Source organism: Chanodichthys erythropterus, chromosome 8 (assembly GCF_024489055.1).
Source record: "Chanodichthys erythropterus isolate Z2021 chromosome 8, ASM2448905v1, whole genome shotgun sequence".
NCBI lineage: Eukaryota > Metazoa > Chordata > Actinopteri > Cypriniformes > Xenocyprididae > Chanodichthys > Chanodichthys erythropterus.
The window spans coordinates 37,014,466-37,029,528 of NC_090228.1; the positions used below are offsets into that span (position 1 = coordinate 37,014,466).

Consider the following 15,063-nt stretch of genomic DNA (forward strand, 5'->3'; position numbering starts at 1 on the left):
CTGCGGTGGGCTCAGATCATAAATCCTTGGCGTCTGGGTGGTTCTGGCTGGGCACTGGCTGGGGAGTGGGGCTGGCGGCAACGTCAACGAGAATGGTGAATGGTGATCCGCAGGATGCCAGCACCCACTCCACATAGGACATGAAGCTCCCTCAAGGACCCTCCCCGGTAGGGGTGGGCGGAATGACCAAAAATTTATTTCACGGAATAAGTTATTTTATTTCACGGTAGCGGTATATGTCACGGAATAATAATTTTTCAGGTAAATCAACAAAAGGGACTTGCTTAATATATTAAATACCACTTTAAAAATAAAGAATAGGCTCTCATCTTATTTTATTAATTTTTCTTTTATTTAGAGCATTAGTAGTGAATGAGTGAACTTTTAGATCAACCTCACCATAACAATAAATAGGCCACATATGTGTAGTTTAAAGAGAACAGACTTTTTATTAATATCAGAACAGATTATTAATACTTTCTCGGAGCATTGAAATAAATAAAACTTCAGTAACATAAAACAAATTTTGCACAAAGTATAAAAATGTAAACATTTGGGGAAAATGTCAGAATCTAAACGCTTGTTCTAAAAAAAAAAAAAAAAAAAAAAAAAACTGTAAACACTTCCTGAGCAAAAGAAATTTAAACTCTTTTTGAAACATTTAAAAAAAAAAAAAAAATCAAATAAATATAAACACTTCAATAAATTAAATAATAAATAAAAAATTCTGTCAAACAAAACAATTACAAATTGTGTGCAAGAAAAACAAGCTGGTCAACTCTCTCAGGTTTTAGTGCTGATCTGCGGCATGTGACAATATTCCCACTTGTGCTGAAAGCACGCTCAGATGGAGCACTTGTGGCAGGGATGCACAGATATTTTTTTGCCAGGCTGGCCACACGTGGAAAATTAGTCTCGTGCTGCCTCCACCATTCCAGGGGGTTGGTCTCACCATCCTCTTCAACTGCCTGTAAATAGCTGTTAAGTTCCATTTCAATGGACTCCCTTTCTGACTGGGGGACAGCTTGCCGTTGGCGTGAAGCAATTTTGAAGAAGCTTCCCAAACTTTTCTTCTGTTTTTTAGCAGGACATTCTGAATTTTCTCCAGCATCTTCAGCTAGTGGCACTGAGACTCCCTCAACAGGCCTTTTTGGATCAGCTGCAAGACTCTCCATCTCTGCTGCAGCTCTGGTCTTCATGTAGTCCACTCATTCTGCATTTATGTATGTGGTTTTGAAGCGAGGGTCGAGAAGGGAAGCCATGTCAAGCAGCTCCTGGGTGGATTCATCTGCATATTTTTCATTCAAATAGTCAAGAATGTTCCCCTTAATGTCCCTGGTGAGCTGCGTGTCATCATCCTGTGGCTTAAGAACCTGTTCATTAAAAAGATAAAGCACGGGTTTCAAGTATGAAACGCTTACATACTGTTCCCCAGAGAGGGCATCTGTAAACTCTACGAGTGGGCATAATGCCTTATTTACAGATTCAAGAACGTCCATGTCCTGCCATGTCAGAGCCAAATGTCTGGTCTTTTTGTCAGCTTGCAGGACTTGTGTTAGGGCTTTTTCCTGCTCAATGACCCTTTCGATCATTTGTTGGCGCGATCCCCATCTTGTTGGACTCTCAGTGATAAGCTTGTGAGCAGGCAAGCCTAGCTGCACCTGAGCTATGGCCAGTTCTCGCTGTCTTTTCCAAGTGTTTGAGAAGGCACTCACAATTTTCTTGCACACCCCAATTGCGCGGTCAACTTGGGGCACTTTTACACCTCTCTCTGTATAAATAGATTAAAAGGGTAGAGGGCAATGTGTAAACATAATGTAGCAATAGCTGACAAATTACACAAGACAAGTAGCATGCATTTAAAAATGTTTAAAACGTTTATCTCTATAATTAAGATTTATTAATAAAATTAACAACATAGGTACTTCCTAATATCAAGATGTATAAATAATAAAATAAAAACAAAAATAAAAGTCAAAGAATTATAAAACTATTATTGTTATTAATTTCTATTAGACACTTACCAATGGCTAAATGAAGACGATGAGCAAAACACTGTAACCGCGTCCAGTCATTTAGTTGCAGTGCTTTGATGTTGTTCGTTGCATTATCAGTTGTGACACAGACTTGATGATCCTCTCGCAATTCCCATGACTGAAGCGCTTCCTTTAAACTTTGAGCTATCATCTCTCCCATGTGATCCTCGGGAAAATAGGAAGTCTGCAGACATCTACTGCACAATGTCCAGTCTTTGATGAAGTGGATTGTTAAGCTCATATATGGCTGTGTAGTTTGGCTTGTCCACAAATCAGTTGTTGTTGAGAAGTATAAGGCATCGCGAAGCTCCGCTTCAATTTTCCGTCGGCATTCTCAATACAACCGCGGCAACTCTACTTCACTAAAGTGCTTGCGGCTCGGCATTACATATCTCGGATCAAGCGTTTTGATCAGATCACGAAATCCCTTCTTTTCCACTGAGTAAACTGGTGACATGTCTTTACAGATATGCATTGTAATGGCTTGCGTTATTTCTTTCCATCTGCGTGAGGTTTTGTCATATGGAGTGCCTCTGGTAAATGATTCGGCCAAACTAGTTTGAGATTGTTTTTTGCTTTTAGCACCAGAGGTTGACGGAACACCTGACGTGGAGCGCATCTGTTGGCTTTCATTGTATTCTTTGACATGCTTCACCTTTAGATGATAAAACAAGTTACTCGTGCTACCGTGGCTAACGGTTACATTCGTGTGACACAGTTTGCAAATCACATTTTTCTGCTCTTTGTCAGCCTTTGTAAACCCGAACCACGTCCATACCACTGATGTCGCGCCTCGTTTCACAACAAGTTCCTCCTCCTGCTGCTCGGGATTGGTTTGTGGGATTTCTTTATCAGCATGCTTATCTTTCTCCATGTTTTTCTTATTATATACGCTTGTTTGCAGCTTCTCAATCGTTCTCACGTCCCGGCGCGCTACACGTGAGGTTAACCACGCCCACTAATTTAAACTTCGCGGTATACACGGAATAGAAAAATCTGTAACGGTAGACATTTTATTCCGTCGTCACGGAATATACCGTCATACCGCCCAGCCCTACTCCCCGGACAGCTGTGCACGTGTGGTGTTGTTTGGTCCAACGTACAGGAACGTGCACAGGCAGTAAGGTGCCGGGAAGGTGGTCTGATGTGCGAGATCCAAAAATTGTTCTAAATGTCTCTCGAGGGAGCTTTCTCCCTGCTCAAGGCACATAAGTGTAACAGCTGGTTACATTGTGCAAGCAGGAGGGTAAACGGAAACAAAAAACACTGAACATGAAAAACAAAAAGAAAATCCTACAAACAAACACGTCGCTTACTGTCTTGGTCGGGTATTCTGTTACAATTCCACTGGTGTATAAAGCACACAAAAGAGGAGATAAGAATAAAGTAAAGCTGCATTCACGTCACCTCGTATTTACCGGAATCTTGAAATGACAACACGTGACGTTATATTCGGAGCTGTTCACGTCCTTTTGGTCCTTGGACTGGGAATTATGCATTTCCATGACACCACTATCAACGCCTAATAAATAAATCTACAGCGGTCAGGTGGTACAGCGGCCACGTGGTACATCTGGGAGCTTTCAGAAAACTCCCAGCTTACAAGCTGTAATTACGAGCTCTACGAGGACGTGAGCGCTCTTTACAAGCTAGAATCTTGTAACTACAGGAATTACGAGGCCGCGTGAATGCACCTTAAGTCTTTACTTGAAAATCCAACAGGAGAATACAGGAACAGACAGGAACATACACCAGTGTAGAATAAACGATACCCGACAACATACTGAAGACAAACAGAAATTTAAATACACTGATTAATTAACTCAAATGACAAACAGTTGTGATGAATGTGATTAGAGTCCATGGTAACAGATTGTGGCGGGAAACTAGAACAAAGGAACACGTGACAGATGACAACAAACAAACTGAAAGTCCATGTGGCTGTAACATATATATATATATATATATATATATATATATATATATATATATATATATATATATATATATATAACAATATGAGCACTGACAGGTGAAGTGAATAACACTGATTATCTCTTCATCACAGCACCTGTTAGTCGGTTGGATATATTAGGCAGCAAGGGAACATTTTATCCTCAAAGTTGATGTGTTAAAAGTAGGCATGCCCAAAGCCGAATACCATATTCGGAAAGGAAATGACATGTTTTATGGAGACCCTAAAGGGAATACACATGAGATGGGAGGAAAAAATATATTTCAGTGCTTTCTCACGCAATTATATAGTTGGGTAATTATAATGTAAATAATTTGCCAGCTTCAGGAAGCTGCTGTTAATATGCGGAGTATTGAAATCGCTTTTGAATGTTTTCGTTTTTACTTTCCCTTTCGAGATTCGCAATCACATGCTGTGTGTATACTAGGGGAGCATCAGTACCTATTACACATTTCACAAGATTAGACATTTGTCAGTGATGCTCGGGAACTGCAAAACATTCACCTTTGTCCTATCAGCCATCTCTCCTTACTCCCTTTATGTGGTAAGTGAAATCTGTTGTACTACAAAGTAACAGACTCCTGCAGGCAAACAACTAACCATGTCCCTTTCAGGGCTCCATAGACTGCATTTTTTTCATGCATTTCCAAATACAAATTTAGGCTTTGGACACACCCCTAGTTTGAAGCAGTAAAAATGGGCAAGCGTAAAGATTTGAGCGAGTTTGACAAGGACCAAATTGTGATGGCTGGATGACTGGGTCAGAGCATCTCCAAAACTGCAGCTCTTGTGGGGTGTGGGTCCTGGTCTGCAGTGGTCAGTATCTATCAAAAGTGCTCCAAGGAAGGAACAGTGGTGAACCGGCGACAGGATCATGGGTGACCGAGGCTCATTGATGCACGTGGGGAGCGAAGGCTGGCCTGTGTGGTCCGATCCAACAGATGAGCTACTGTAGCTCAAACTGCTCAAGAAGTTAATGCTAGTGCTGATAGAAAAGTGCCCATGCTGACCCCTGTCCACTGCCGAAAGTGCCAACAGTGGACACGTGAGCATCAGAGCTGGACCATGGAGCAGTGGAAGAAGCTGGCTTTATGAATCACGTTTCTTTTAACATGGGGAACACATGGCAACAGAATGCACTATGGGAAGAAGGCAAGCCGACGGAGGCAGTGGGATGATTTGGGCAATGTTCTGCCGGGAAACCTTGGTTCCTGCCATCCATGTGGATGTTACTTTGACACGTACCACCTACCTAAGCATTGTTGGAGACCATGTACACCCTTTCATGGAAACGGTATTCCCTGGTGGCTGTGGCCTCTTTCAGCAGGATAATGCTCCTGCCACAAAGCAAAAATGGTTCAGGAATGGTTTGAGGAGCACAACAACGAGTTTGAGTTGTTGACTTGGCCTCCAAATTCCCCAGATCTCAATCCAATCAAGCATCTGTGGGATGTGCTGAACAAACAAGTCCGATCCATGGAGGCTCCTCCACGCAACTTACAGGACTTAAAGGATCTGCTGCTAACATCTTGGTGCAGATACTACAGCACACCTTCAGGGGTCTAGAGGAGTCCATGCCTCAACGGGTCAGGACTGTTTTGGCAGCAAAAGGGGAACCAACACAATATTAAGAAGGTGGTCATAATGTCATGCCTGATCTGTGTGTATATATAGTTTACTCAAATAATTATATATATATAACATTGATGCAACAAGAAATCTCAGTTATTTGATTTCAAATAAAAGGAAGTAATAAATATTACAAATGGGAACACAGATCGCCATAATGGTGAGTACAAAAAAAAAAGAAGAAGTGGAGGAAATGAGTGAAAAGTCAATTAAGAATTGCCCCCGCCTCAAAAACCTTTTGCTTGACAAAACGGTACTTAAACCAATTAATCATTACTTGGGTTTTGAGTAAAAAGGGCATAGTATGTGAATAGTACAGATTACTTGCTTTTTACAATTAAGATATTAAGTAAAGTTAAATAAAAAATGTTAGTTAGAATCACTGTTGGATTTTACAGTGTATGACTGGATCAATATTAATGAATCAGTTAATACTCACATTCAATATTAAGATAAACAGGTGGAGAGATCTTATGTTCACTTCCTCTTACAGCACATTGATAGTTTCCTACATCAGAAAGGCTGACTGGCTGCAGCTGAATCTGATTCACATTCTCAATTCCTTCAGTTAATATCCGTGTGTTTCTGTACCAGACGAATGTTGTTTGTTCAGGCAGAGAGCAGCTGCTTTTACATGTCAGAGTGACTGAATCATTCTCTTTCACACTCTGCTGTGTCTCCACCTGCAGGTCTGACAGACCAACAACAAGAACAACCGATTCACTGTTAGCTGAGTGATAGTTTACTCAATAATAAAAATTCAGTCATTATTTATGGCTTTGTTCTAAAGCTGCATGAACTTCTTTTTCAGAACACCAAACATGAAAACTGAAACAATAAACAAACAAACAAATAAATAAACATCCTGTTTGTGGTTGTCCAGTTAAGTTCATGTTTTATAATGCTTGCATGTATAGCGCTTTTGTGCATATTGTTTCAAAGCAGCTTTACAGCCAATTAATGTTTTAATGATACAAAACCACTAAGCAAAGTGATGTCCAGAAGACGTCTTTTCAAAATTTTTTGTCATAAAGTCGTACCAGAGGTGTAAAGTACTTGAGTAATTTTACTTGATTACTGTACTTAAGTATTATTTTGGGGGATTTTTACTTTATTTGAGTACATTTAAAAATCAATACTTTTACTTTTACTTGATTACATTTTTTGAGAAAAAAAAAGAGTACTTTTTACTCCTTACAATTTTATTTACAGTCAAAAAGTACTTATTTTTTGGAGATCACTTCATTCTATTTTCTTTTGCTATTACCAAACCACTTGAATTGCGCTGATGACCAGTTTAATTTAAAGGTTATTTAATCAATGTGATTCATTTTCACATTCCATGAAATTGGTCAGACATGTTCATTGGTCTTTTGGAAGTGACGTCATGTTGCATCAATTACCACAATGCACAGCACCTTGACCTCAAAGAATATACACTAACAAGAAGCGACACTCAACAGAATGTTCCATTGCAACACCTGCGCCCAGCAGCGGCCCTACGTTTCCACCATTTTGGGGTGAAGGCGACTTGGCAGTCCACTAGTTTCTATGGCAATATCAGCTGCTTTGTTAAAAAAAAAAAAAACTTTTTCACAAAACCTTTTTGCTCTCAGTCAGTTTGGGTTAAAACTCTTTAAAAGATCTAGTATTAGTATTAGACTTATAAACATCGAATTAATACCGACATATGAAATTAAATTAAGGACATGCATCAGAAAAATTGGGAATGTTGGACAATAAATATATGAATATAACAGCTTGATTTTGCAATGTTGTCTAATGTCCATTGAAGCAAAAGTGTCCAAAAGTGGGAATAATGCAATAACGGACACAGCAATGCATCATGTATAAGATCATTATGTGTGTATCGTGATCCATTAAAGGTGCCCTAGATTCAAAAATTGAATTTATCTCGGCATAGATGAATAACAAGAGTTCAGTACATGGAAATGACATACAGTGAGTCTCAAACACCATTGTTTCCTCTTTCTTATATAAATCTCATTTGTTTAAAAGGCCTCCGAAGAACATGCGAATCTCAACATAACACCGACTGTTAACGTAACAGTCGGGATCATTAATATGTACGCCCCCAACATTTGCATATGCCAGCCCATGTTCAAGGAATTACACAAGGGCAGCCAGTATTAACGTCTGGATCTGTGCACAGCTGAATCATCAGACTAGGTAAGCAAACAAGAACAACAGCGAAAAATGGCAGATGGAGTGATAATTACTGACATGATCCATGATAACATGATATTTTTAGTGATATTTGTAAACTGTCTTTCTAAATGTTTCGTTAGCATGTTGCTAATGTACTGTTAAATGTGGTTAAAGTTACCATCGTTTATTACTGTATTCACGGAGACAAGAGCCGTCGCTATTTTCATTTTTAAACACTTAGTCTGTATAATTCATAAACACAACTTTATTCTTTATAAATCTCTCCAACGGTGTGTAATGTTAGCTTTAGCCACGGAGCACCATCAAACTCATTCAGAAACAAATGTAAACATCCAAATAAATACTATACTTACGCGATTAGACATGCTGCATGACGAACACTTTGTAAAGATCCATTTTGAGGGTTACATTAGCTGTGTGAACTTTTTTTTATGTTGTTTAAGTCAAGCGCGAGCTCTTGGGGCGTGGAGCACGGGATTTAAAGGGCCACACACCCTGAATCGGCACATTTATAATGATGCCCCAAAATAGGCAGTTAAAAAAATTAATAAAAAAAAAAACTATGGGGTATTTTGAGCTGAAACTTCACAGACACATTCAGGGGACACCTTAGACTTATATTACATCTTTTAAAAACATGTTCTTCGGCACCTTTAAAAACGTACAATATAGCTTATTTCAATTCAGACCTAGATATTATTACTATTACTCCACTAGGTCTGAAATATACTGATCGCTGTAAATATGATGATCTTAAATGTATTAATTATTAATTTACTATTAATAAATGTGTAAAGTTTCATAAAATGGAAATACTCAATAAAGTAGGCTAACTACATTACCTCAGATGGATGAATGGTTGGATTCCACAACTGGTAAAATAAAACATATATAAGACAATACAACATTTACTGTAGGAGCCATACAATTTACTGGTGACTTAATTTAAAAAACTGTTCTATTGCGCTTCTGATTTGGCAGTGAAATTCTCAGATTTTGGGTACGTAAAATTTGAAGGATTCAATGCTCCAGTTAGTATTTTCACCCCATAATGGCGGCCGCGCTACCGGAGCGCCATCTAGTGACTGTTGCCTAAAAAGTATCAGAGTGTCGCCTCTTGGGTTCTGTACTCTTTGTTGACCTGGAAATTATAACAGTCAGTGGAAGAAAATGGAGGAAGTCAAATATCAGCCACAGAATCAAGAGCACCCGTGGCCAACAGTTCATCTGATGATGAAGATTTTTTCGCTTCTTTGAAACAGACAACACATGAAGCCAGTAAAAAGTTAGATGGATATCTGGCCTGTGTTTCAGACACCAGTGTTTCAGGCACTGCAGGATTGATTTTTAGCCCCAAAGAGCTAGGCTTGACACTCACAATTTTGAAAATCAGCTTCTGCTTAAGTTAAATCCGAGGTTTTTCAACTTTGAGTAGCATTTTGCATACTTGCATTAGGTAGTAGTCTTATAGTTTGATAATTAAATACAATTAAACACAAACAGTTTTAAAGGAGGATAAAACTTTGTATGTGGTTCATTCACTTCATGTTTTTAGAGACTAAAAGCTTAAACAAGAATCTCTAGTTTTCATTCTTGCTGTTACTTTTACTTTTTTAATACTCAAGTACAATTTTAATGTAGTACTTTTTTACTTTTACTCAAGTATGATTCTGGCCAGATACTTTTACTTTTAATTGAGTAAAATTATCACTCAGTACTTGTACTTTCACTTGAGTAACATTTTTGAGTACTTTTTACACCTCCGAGTCGTACGCTGAAAAGACTTCTACTGAGGAGCCAGAATGAATGTTTTTATATATTTTTCGGACTCCTTCTAAACGTCTTAAATAGACATTCATGGAGCCTCCGTACAAGGTTTTAAAAAAAAACAAACAAAACTCTGCCATGGAGAGGAAAACATAGGCAGTAAAACACACGTTCATACCTTTAGACAACTTAGCATCTGTATATCCATAACTTCATTCTCTGTTCCCATTTCTGGTTCCATTCTATCATTTTTCATTTTACCTATGTGCGTGTGATTGTGTTTGTATATGTCTGTTAGAGTAGTTGTGTTACTAAGTAGTTGAGTTACCTAATAAAACTTGTGAACAATAAATATTTGTTTAAAAGGGCCCCAGGTCGTGTTAATTATTTATTGGCATAATTGTTATTTGACCTAAATCACCAAACTCATTTAAAGCCTAATATCTGAGTTAGATTTACCTTATTCATTACAACAGCCCTAACACTTTATTCTCACTATATTATTTTTGGCTGAGTTTGTGGCTTTTTAGTTGTTGGTTTTCTAATGTTCAGAGTTGATTTGTTTATTAGAATATGTTGCTTGTCACCGTTGTTGAGATTCATATGCTGATGCTTAATGTCTGTGTGTGCCTAAAAGAAAGATTTTTATTTATTTTTTTAATTAGAACAACTTTTTAGAAATCCTTTGGGAATTGTGTTTTTTTTTTTCCCCTTTGCTGATTCTGTTTGTTACATCAGGTATCTTCAATAATGGTCTATCATCACTCAATTAATCACTTAATTATCTGATTAACTTTAACACTGCTATTATTTTAGCACTTTAACCCTCTTGAGTGTGGTCTCACATATACTCTCTGGAGTTTTTGCTGTGTAGGTGGAATAAACATATGGCAAACCTTTTACTTTCTGACCCCTGGACTTTCACCTCTGACTAATATGTACCTTTTTGGACTAAAAAAGGCACAAAAATGTCTTTCTAAAGGTACTGGTACTGCCCCAGCGACAAGCGACAGTTTTAAACCCTTTTTTCTTCTGTGTGCAGGATATTTGATAAAATGTCTCCTGTTGTGTTCCAACAAATAATGGTCATTCAGCAGATTAAGAAAGTGCTTGATGTGTGTGTTCCTGTGGTCTATTTCTGAGAGTTGACTTGTTTTACCTGTGACGTCAAGTTGAACTCCAGGAATCCCTGTCCAATTTCCACCCTTAACACTCAGGGGTCGGGACACGCGCCGGAGCATTTTGCTGGATTTTTTTCACATAGCAGCAAAATCAACTTAAAGTACTCCGTCATTTTTTGTCATACAGACAAAAGTAATACACCAACTGAAACTACAGAATATCTTCTTTTATTTGTGTACACTTTCAGTAAAAACAAATGTTGTTCTTTTTGAAAAATAAAGAAAACTAACATGATGCACAAGCTACAGTCTCTCTCTGAATGAAGACCATTCTGATAGTCCTCAGAAAATGAACTGTAACTTAGTGAATACTAATCAGACAAAAATGAGAAATATATCTAAAGAAATGTCAGGTTTTAAATCAATTAAATCACAACGAAAACAAACATTCTCTGTTTATGTAATCTGTTTGAAAAGAGAGAGATGTCATTCGTTTGTGAGTCAGCTCATTATCCGTTAATGCGGCCATGCCCACGGAGAGCGCGGAGCTTTCAAACACAAATTCTGAGGCAATTAGAGCAACAAATTAACACCCACATCAGCCTGGAGAAATGCATCAAGCTAAGTCAGATTAATGTACCGTGAGGACATTAATCAGTGAGGAATAATTCTGGAAGAATCACAAAAATCATGTTTTCTGTTAAAGGTGCCCTTGATTCAAAAATTTAATTTACCTCGGCATAGTTAAATAACAAGAGTTCAGTACATGGAAAAGACATACAGTGAGTCTCAAACTCCATTGTTTCCTCCTTCTTTTATAAATCTCATTTGTTTAAAAGACTTCCGGAAAACACTCGGATTTCAACATAACACCGACTGTTACGTAACAGTCGGGGACTCCACCCCAATATTTGCATAATGCCAGTGTTCAAATGCATTACACAAGGACAGCCAGTAACGTCTGGATCTGCACAGATGAATCCTCAGACTAGGTAAGCAAGAACAACAGCGAAAAATGACAGATGGAGCAATAATAACTGACATGATCCATGATATCATGATATTTTTAGTTATATTTGTAAATTGACTTTCTAAATGTTTCATTAGCATGTTGCTAATGTAGGCTACTGTTGGTTAAAGTTACACCGTTTATTACTGTATTCACGGAGACAAGAGCATCGCTATTTTCATTTTTAAACACTTGCAGTCTGTATAATTCATAAACACAACTTCATTCTTTATAAATCTCTCCAACAGTGTAGCATTAGCCGTTAGCCACGGAGCACAGCCTCAAACTCACTCAAAATAAAACGTTGACATCCAAATAAATACTTTACTCACATAATTCGAAGCATGCATGCAACATGCATGACGAACATCTTATAAAGATCCATTTGAGGGTTATATTAGTTGTGTGAACTTTGTAAATGCGCTGTAATATAGTCAACAACTCATGTGGCAGGGAACACGCTCGCTCTTAAAGGGGCGGCGTCAGTGAAAATCAGTGCATTGTTAATGATGCCCCAAAATAGGCAGTTAAAAAAATTAATTAAAAAAAAACTATGGGGTATTTTGAGCTGAAACTTCACAGACACATTCAGGAGACACCTTAGACTTATATTACATCTTTTAAAAACATGTTCAAGGGGACCTTTAAGAGTGGAAATTATATTAACATTAATACAATAGCTGATATGATCCTGTTGTCAGCATGCTCTCAGAGGTTTTTTTTATTATTTTTTTTAGAATTATAGTGACCAGATTTTGGTCCACATTGGACTGCATGCATATGATACTGAGATCACTGACTGGACGCAGGAAAGTGTTTTTTTGTTTGTTTGTTTTTTCTTTCTCCATTGCAGAAACACTAAATGCAAGGTATGGGATGTTCAGGATTTATTTCCAGGTATAACTGTGAACTCACTTAAAATGTGTCTTTGACTCTCATTTATGTAGTTAACAATATTCTTAATAAACTACAAAGAATATATATACATATATATATATATATATATATATATATATATATATATATATATATATATATATATATATATATATATATATATATATATATATATATATATATATATATATATATATATATATATATATATATATATATATTTCATTGCATTCTTTCTTAGTTGACTCAGTCACATTCCTCACTGAATGGCTCATTATTCAGCTCATTATGGGCAGGGTCTTAATCTCCTCAGTTGTGAATCACAGCATTATTCATTAAGATTCAAGCCTCCCCAAACAAAAAGTGTCTTTAGAAATTTAAAATCAATACGTTTATTTTTCAGAGTAGGCAGAATGATTTTTACATCATTGTGAAGTAAAAACTCTAGACTAAAATATACAGTTCCCAAAAGTCTTGTGAGAAAATGTTTAGTATGTGTTTTGAGGCCTTCTTTCAGTGACTTATTTTTTTTGTTTTTTCAAAAACCACACATATTCGTAATTCTCTCAGAAATACAAACATGTACATACATGTTCCTCACATATTATGGTAGCCTAGTTTGTGCTGAATACAGTGTAATGAGACTTTTGCCATTAATATGTTTATAAGCAACTGAACAAAGCACAAATGTCAGGGCATGTCAAAACTTCTCCAGGGCCCCAAATCAGCCTCAGACCCCTGAGGGTTAATGTCTGTAGTAAATCTGCAGTAGTAGATGTGTTTATCACCTTCTGTTACAGCCTTCAAAGTGATGCTATAAGTGTCTTTATCTTCCATCAGACACTGAATCTCTCCTCTGTTCTCTGGATCTGAACACAGATCGGATGGTTCTCCATCAATTACAACATGTTTGGTCCAGAAGGCTGTTCTGATCACATGACCACAAGGATATTTTAAAGTACAGGACATTTTCACTGTTGATCCCTTTAATGCACAAACATATGAAGGGCTGTAATTCACTCCCCAACCCCACAGACCATCAACCGCTGAAACACAGAAATGAGAAATGGAGAGGATTTTAAGGTGTCATTATTATGTTAGCTGACAGCAAAACACTCATGTCAGCTTTTAAGTGTAAAGAGTTCAATCATCTTTTGTTCAAATATCTGTATAGTGAGTGAAACTGAAGACTCACCTGCAGTTATGATTACTACGATCAGAGGAAGAGACTTCATGAGAGACGACTCCATAGTGACTTCTGCAATCATAAAACTGACAAATATGACATTATAATATATGAATTATAATGATCACAAAAGTCTTATTCTCTTAAGTCAAGAAGTTCCAGATGCCAAAACTAAGACTTTTTTGATGAAAACAAATAAAGCCGAGATGCCTGCAGAACATCTGACAATCTCACTCTCATTCTTATGCAGTTTCTCCCAATGTGCGTACATTTGGGTTCTTTCCAAACTCCTTTTTTCTTCTGCTTAACCCTTATGTTGTGTTCAGGTCATTTTAACCTGGAGAGGATTTTCCCATACCTGAAAATGCTAGTTAATGTTACTGCATTGGACTAAAATTTACTGACTTTATTCACACATGTTAACAACTTCCCCAAAAATGTTTTGATACTTTTTGAAATGTTTTGTGGGGTTTTTTTCCACATTGGAACTTGTGTGATGTTTCCAGTCAAAAATGACCAACCTACAAAAACATTGCTTATAAATCTCTCATTATGCTACATCACCAAATTATGGATTCAATCATTTTGTTTACTTTTTTTTTTTCAATTAGAACATTTCTTTTTGGAACTGATTGATCTGAGTTGAAAATCAGAAAATTGAAAATCTGAGAAATTAGTGTTCAGGAGTGTGTTCATCATGTTCATGTTCACAAATATACATGCACACAGAAAAAAAGGGTTTAAAATTGTACCTTTTAAGGGGCAGTCACTGTCACTTGTGGCTGGGGTAGTACCGTTAAAAGGACATTTGGGAACACTTTACAATATGGTCCATAAGTTAAAGGTATAGTTCACCCAAAAATGAAAATTAATTTACTCCCCCTCAAGTTGTTCTAAACCTCTATGAATTTATTTGTTCTGCTGAATACAAAGGAAGATATTTGGAAGAATGTCAGGAACCAAAGCGATCTCGTAAGAAAAATAAATACTACGGTAGTCAATAGGGGGCGAAATCAGTTTGGTTCCTTACATTGTTCTTCTGTACACAAAGGAAGATATTTGGAAGAATGTCAGGAACCAAACTGATCTCGCCCCCTACTGACTACAGTAGTATTTATTTTTCTTACGAGATCTCTTTGGTTCCTGACATTCTTCTAAATATCTTCCTTTGTATTCAGCAGAACAAAGAAACTCATACAGGTTTAGAACAACTTGAGGGGGAGTAAATGATGACAGAATTTTCATTTTTGGGT

The 15,063-nt window shown here is 37.2% G+C and overlaps 1 protein-coding gene across 4 annotated transcripts in view; it reads right to left on the minus strand.

Moving 5' to 3' along the window:
• The window catches only part of LOC137024845 (E3 ubiquitin/ISG15 ligase TRIM25-like), a 47,923-nt gene that overhangs the window by 984 nt on the left and 31,876 nt on the right, over positions 1-15,063 (minus strand). For 3 of the 4 annotated variants that reach the window (XM_067392779.1, XM_067392780.1, XM_067392778.1), the window contains 2 exons: positions 13,820-13,882; positions 13,001-13,670 (listed from right to left, as the gene is read on the minus strand). The exons of the other annotated variant lie outside the window; for it this stretch is intronic. In XM_067392779.1, coding sequence (XP_067248880.1) covers positions 13,315-13,670; positions 13,820-13,882 — 419 coding nt within the window. In that variant the 3' untranslated portion in view covers positions 13,001-13,314. Of the gene's footprint in view, positions 1-13,000; positions 13,671-13,819; positions 13,883-15,063 lie in introns of those variants that run through there. 4 annotated transcript variants of the gene reach the window in all.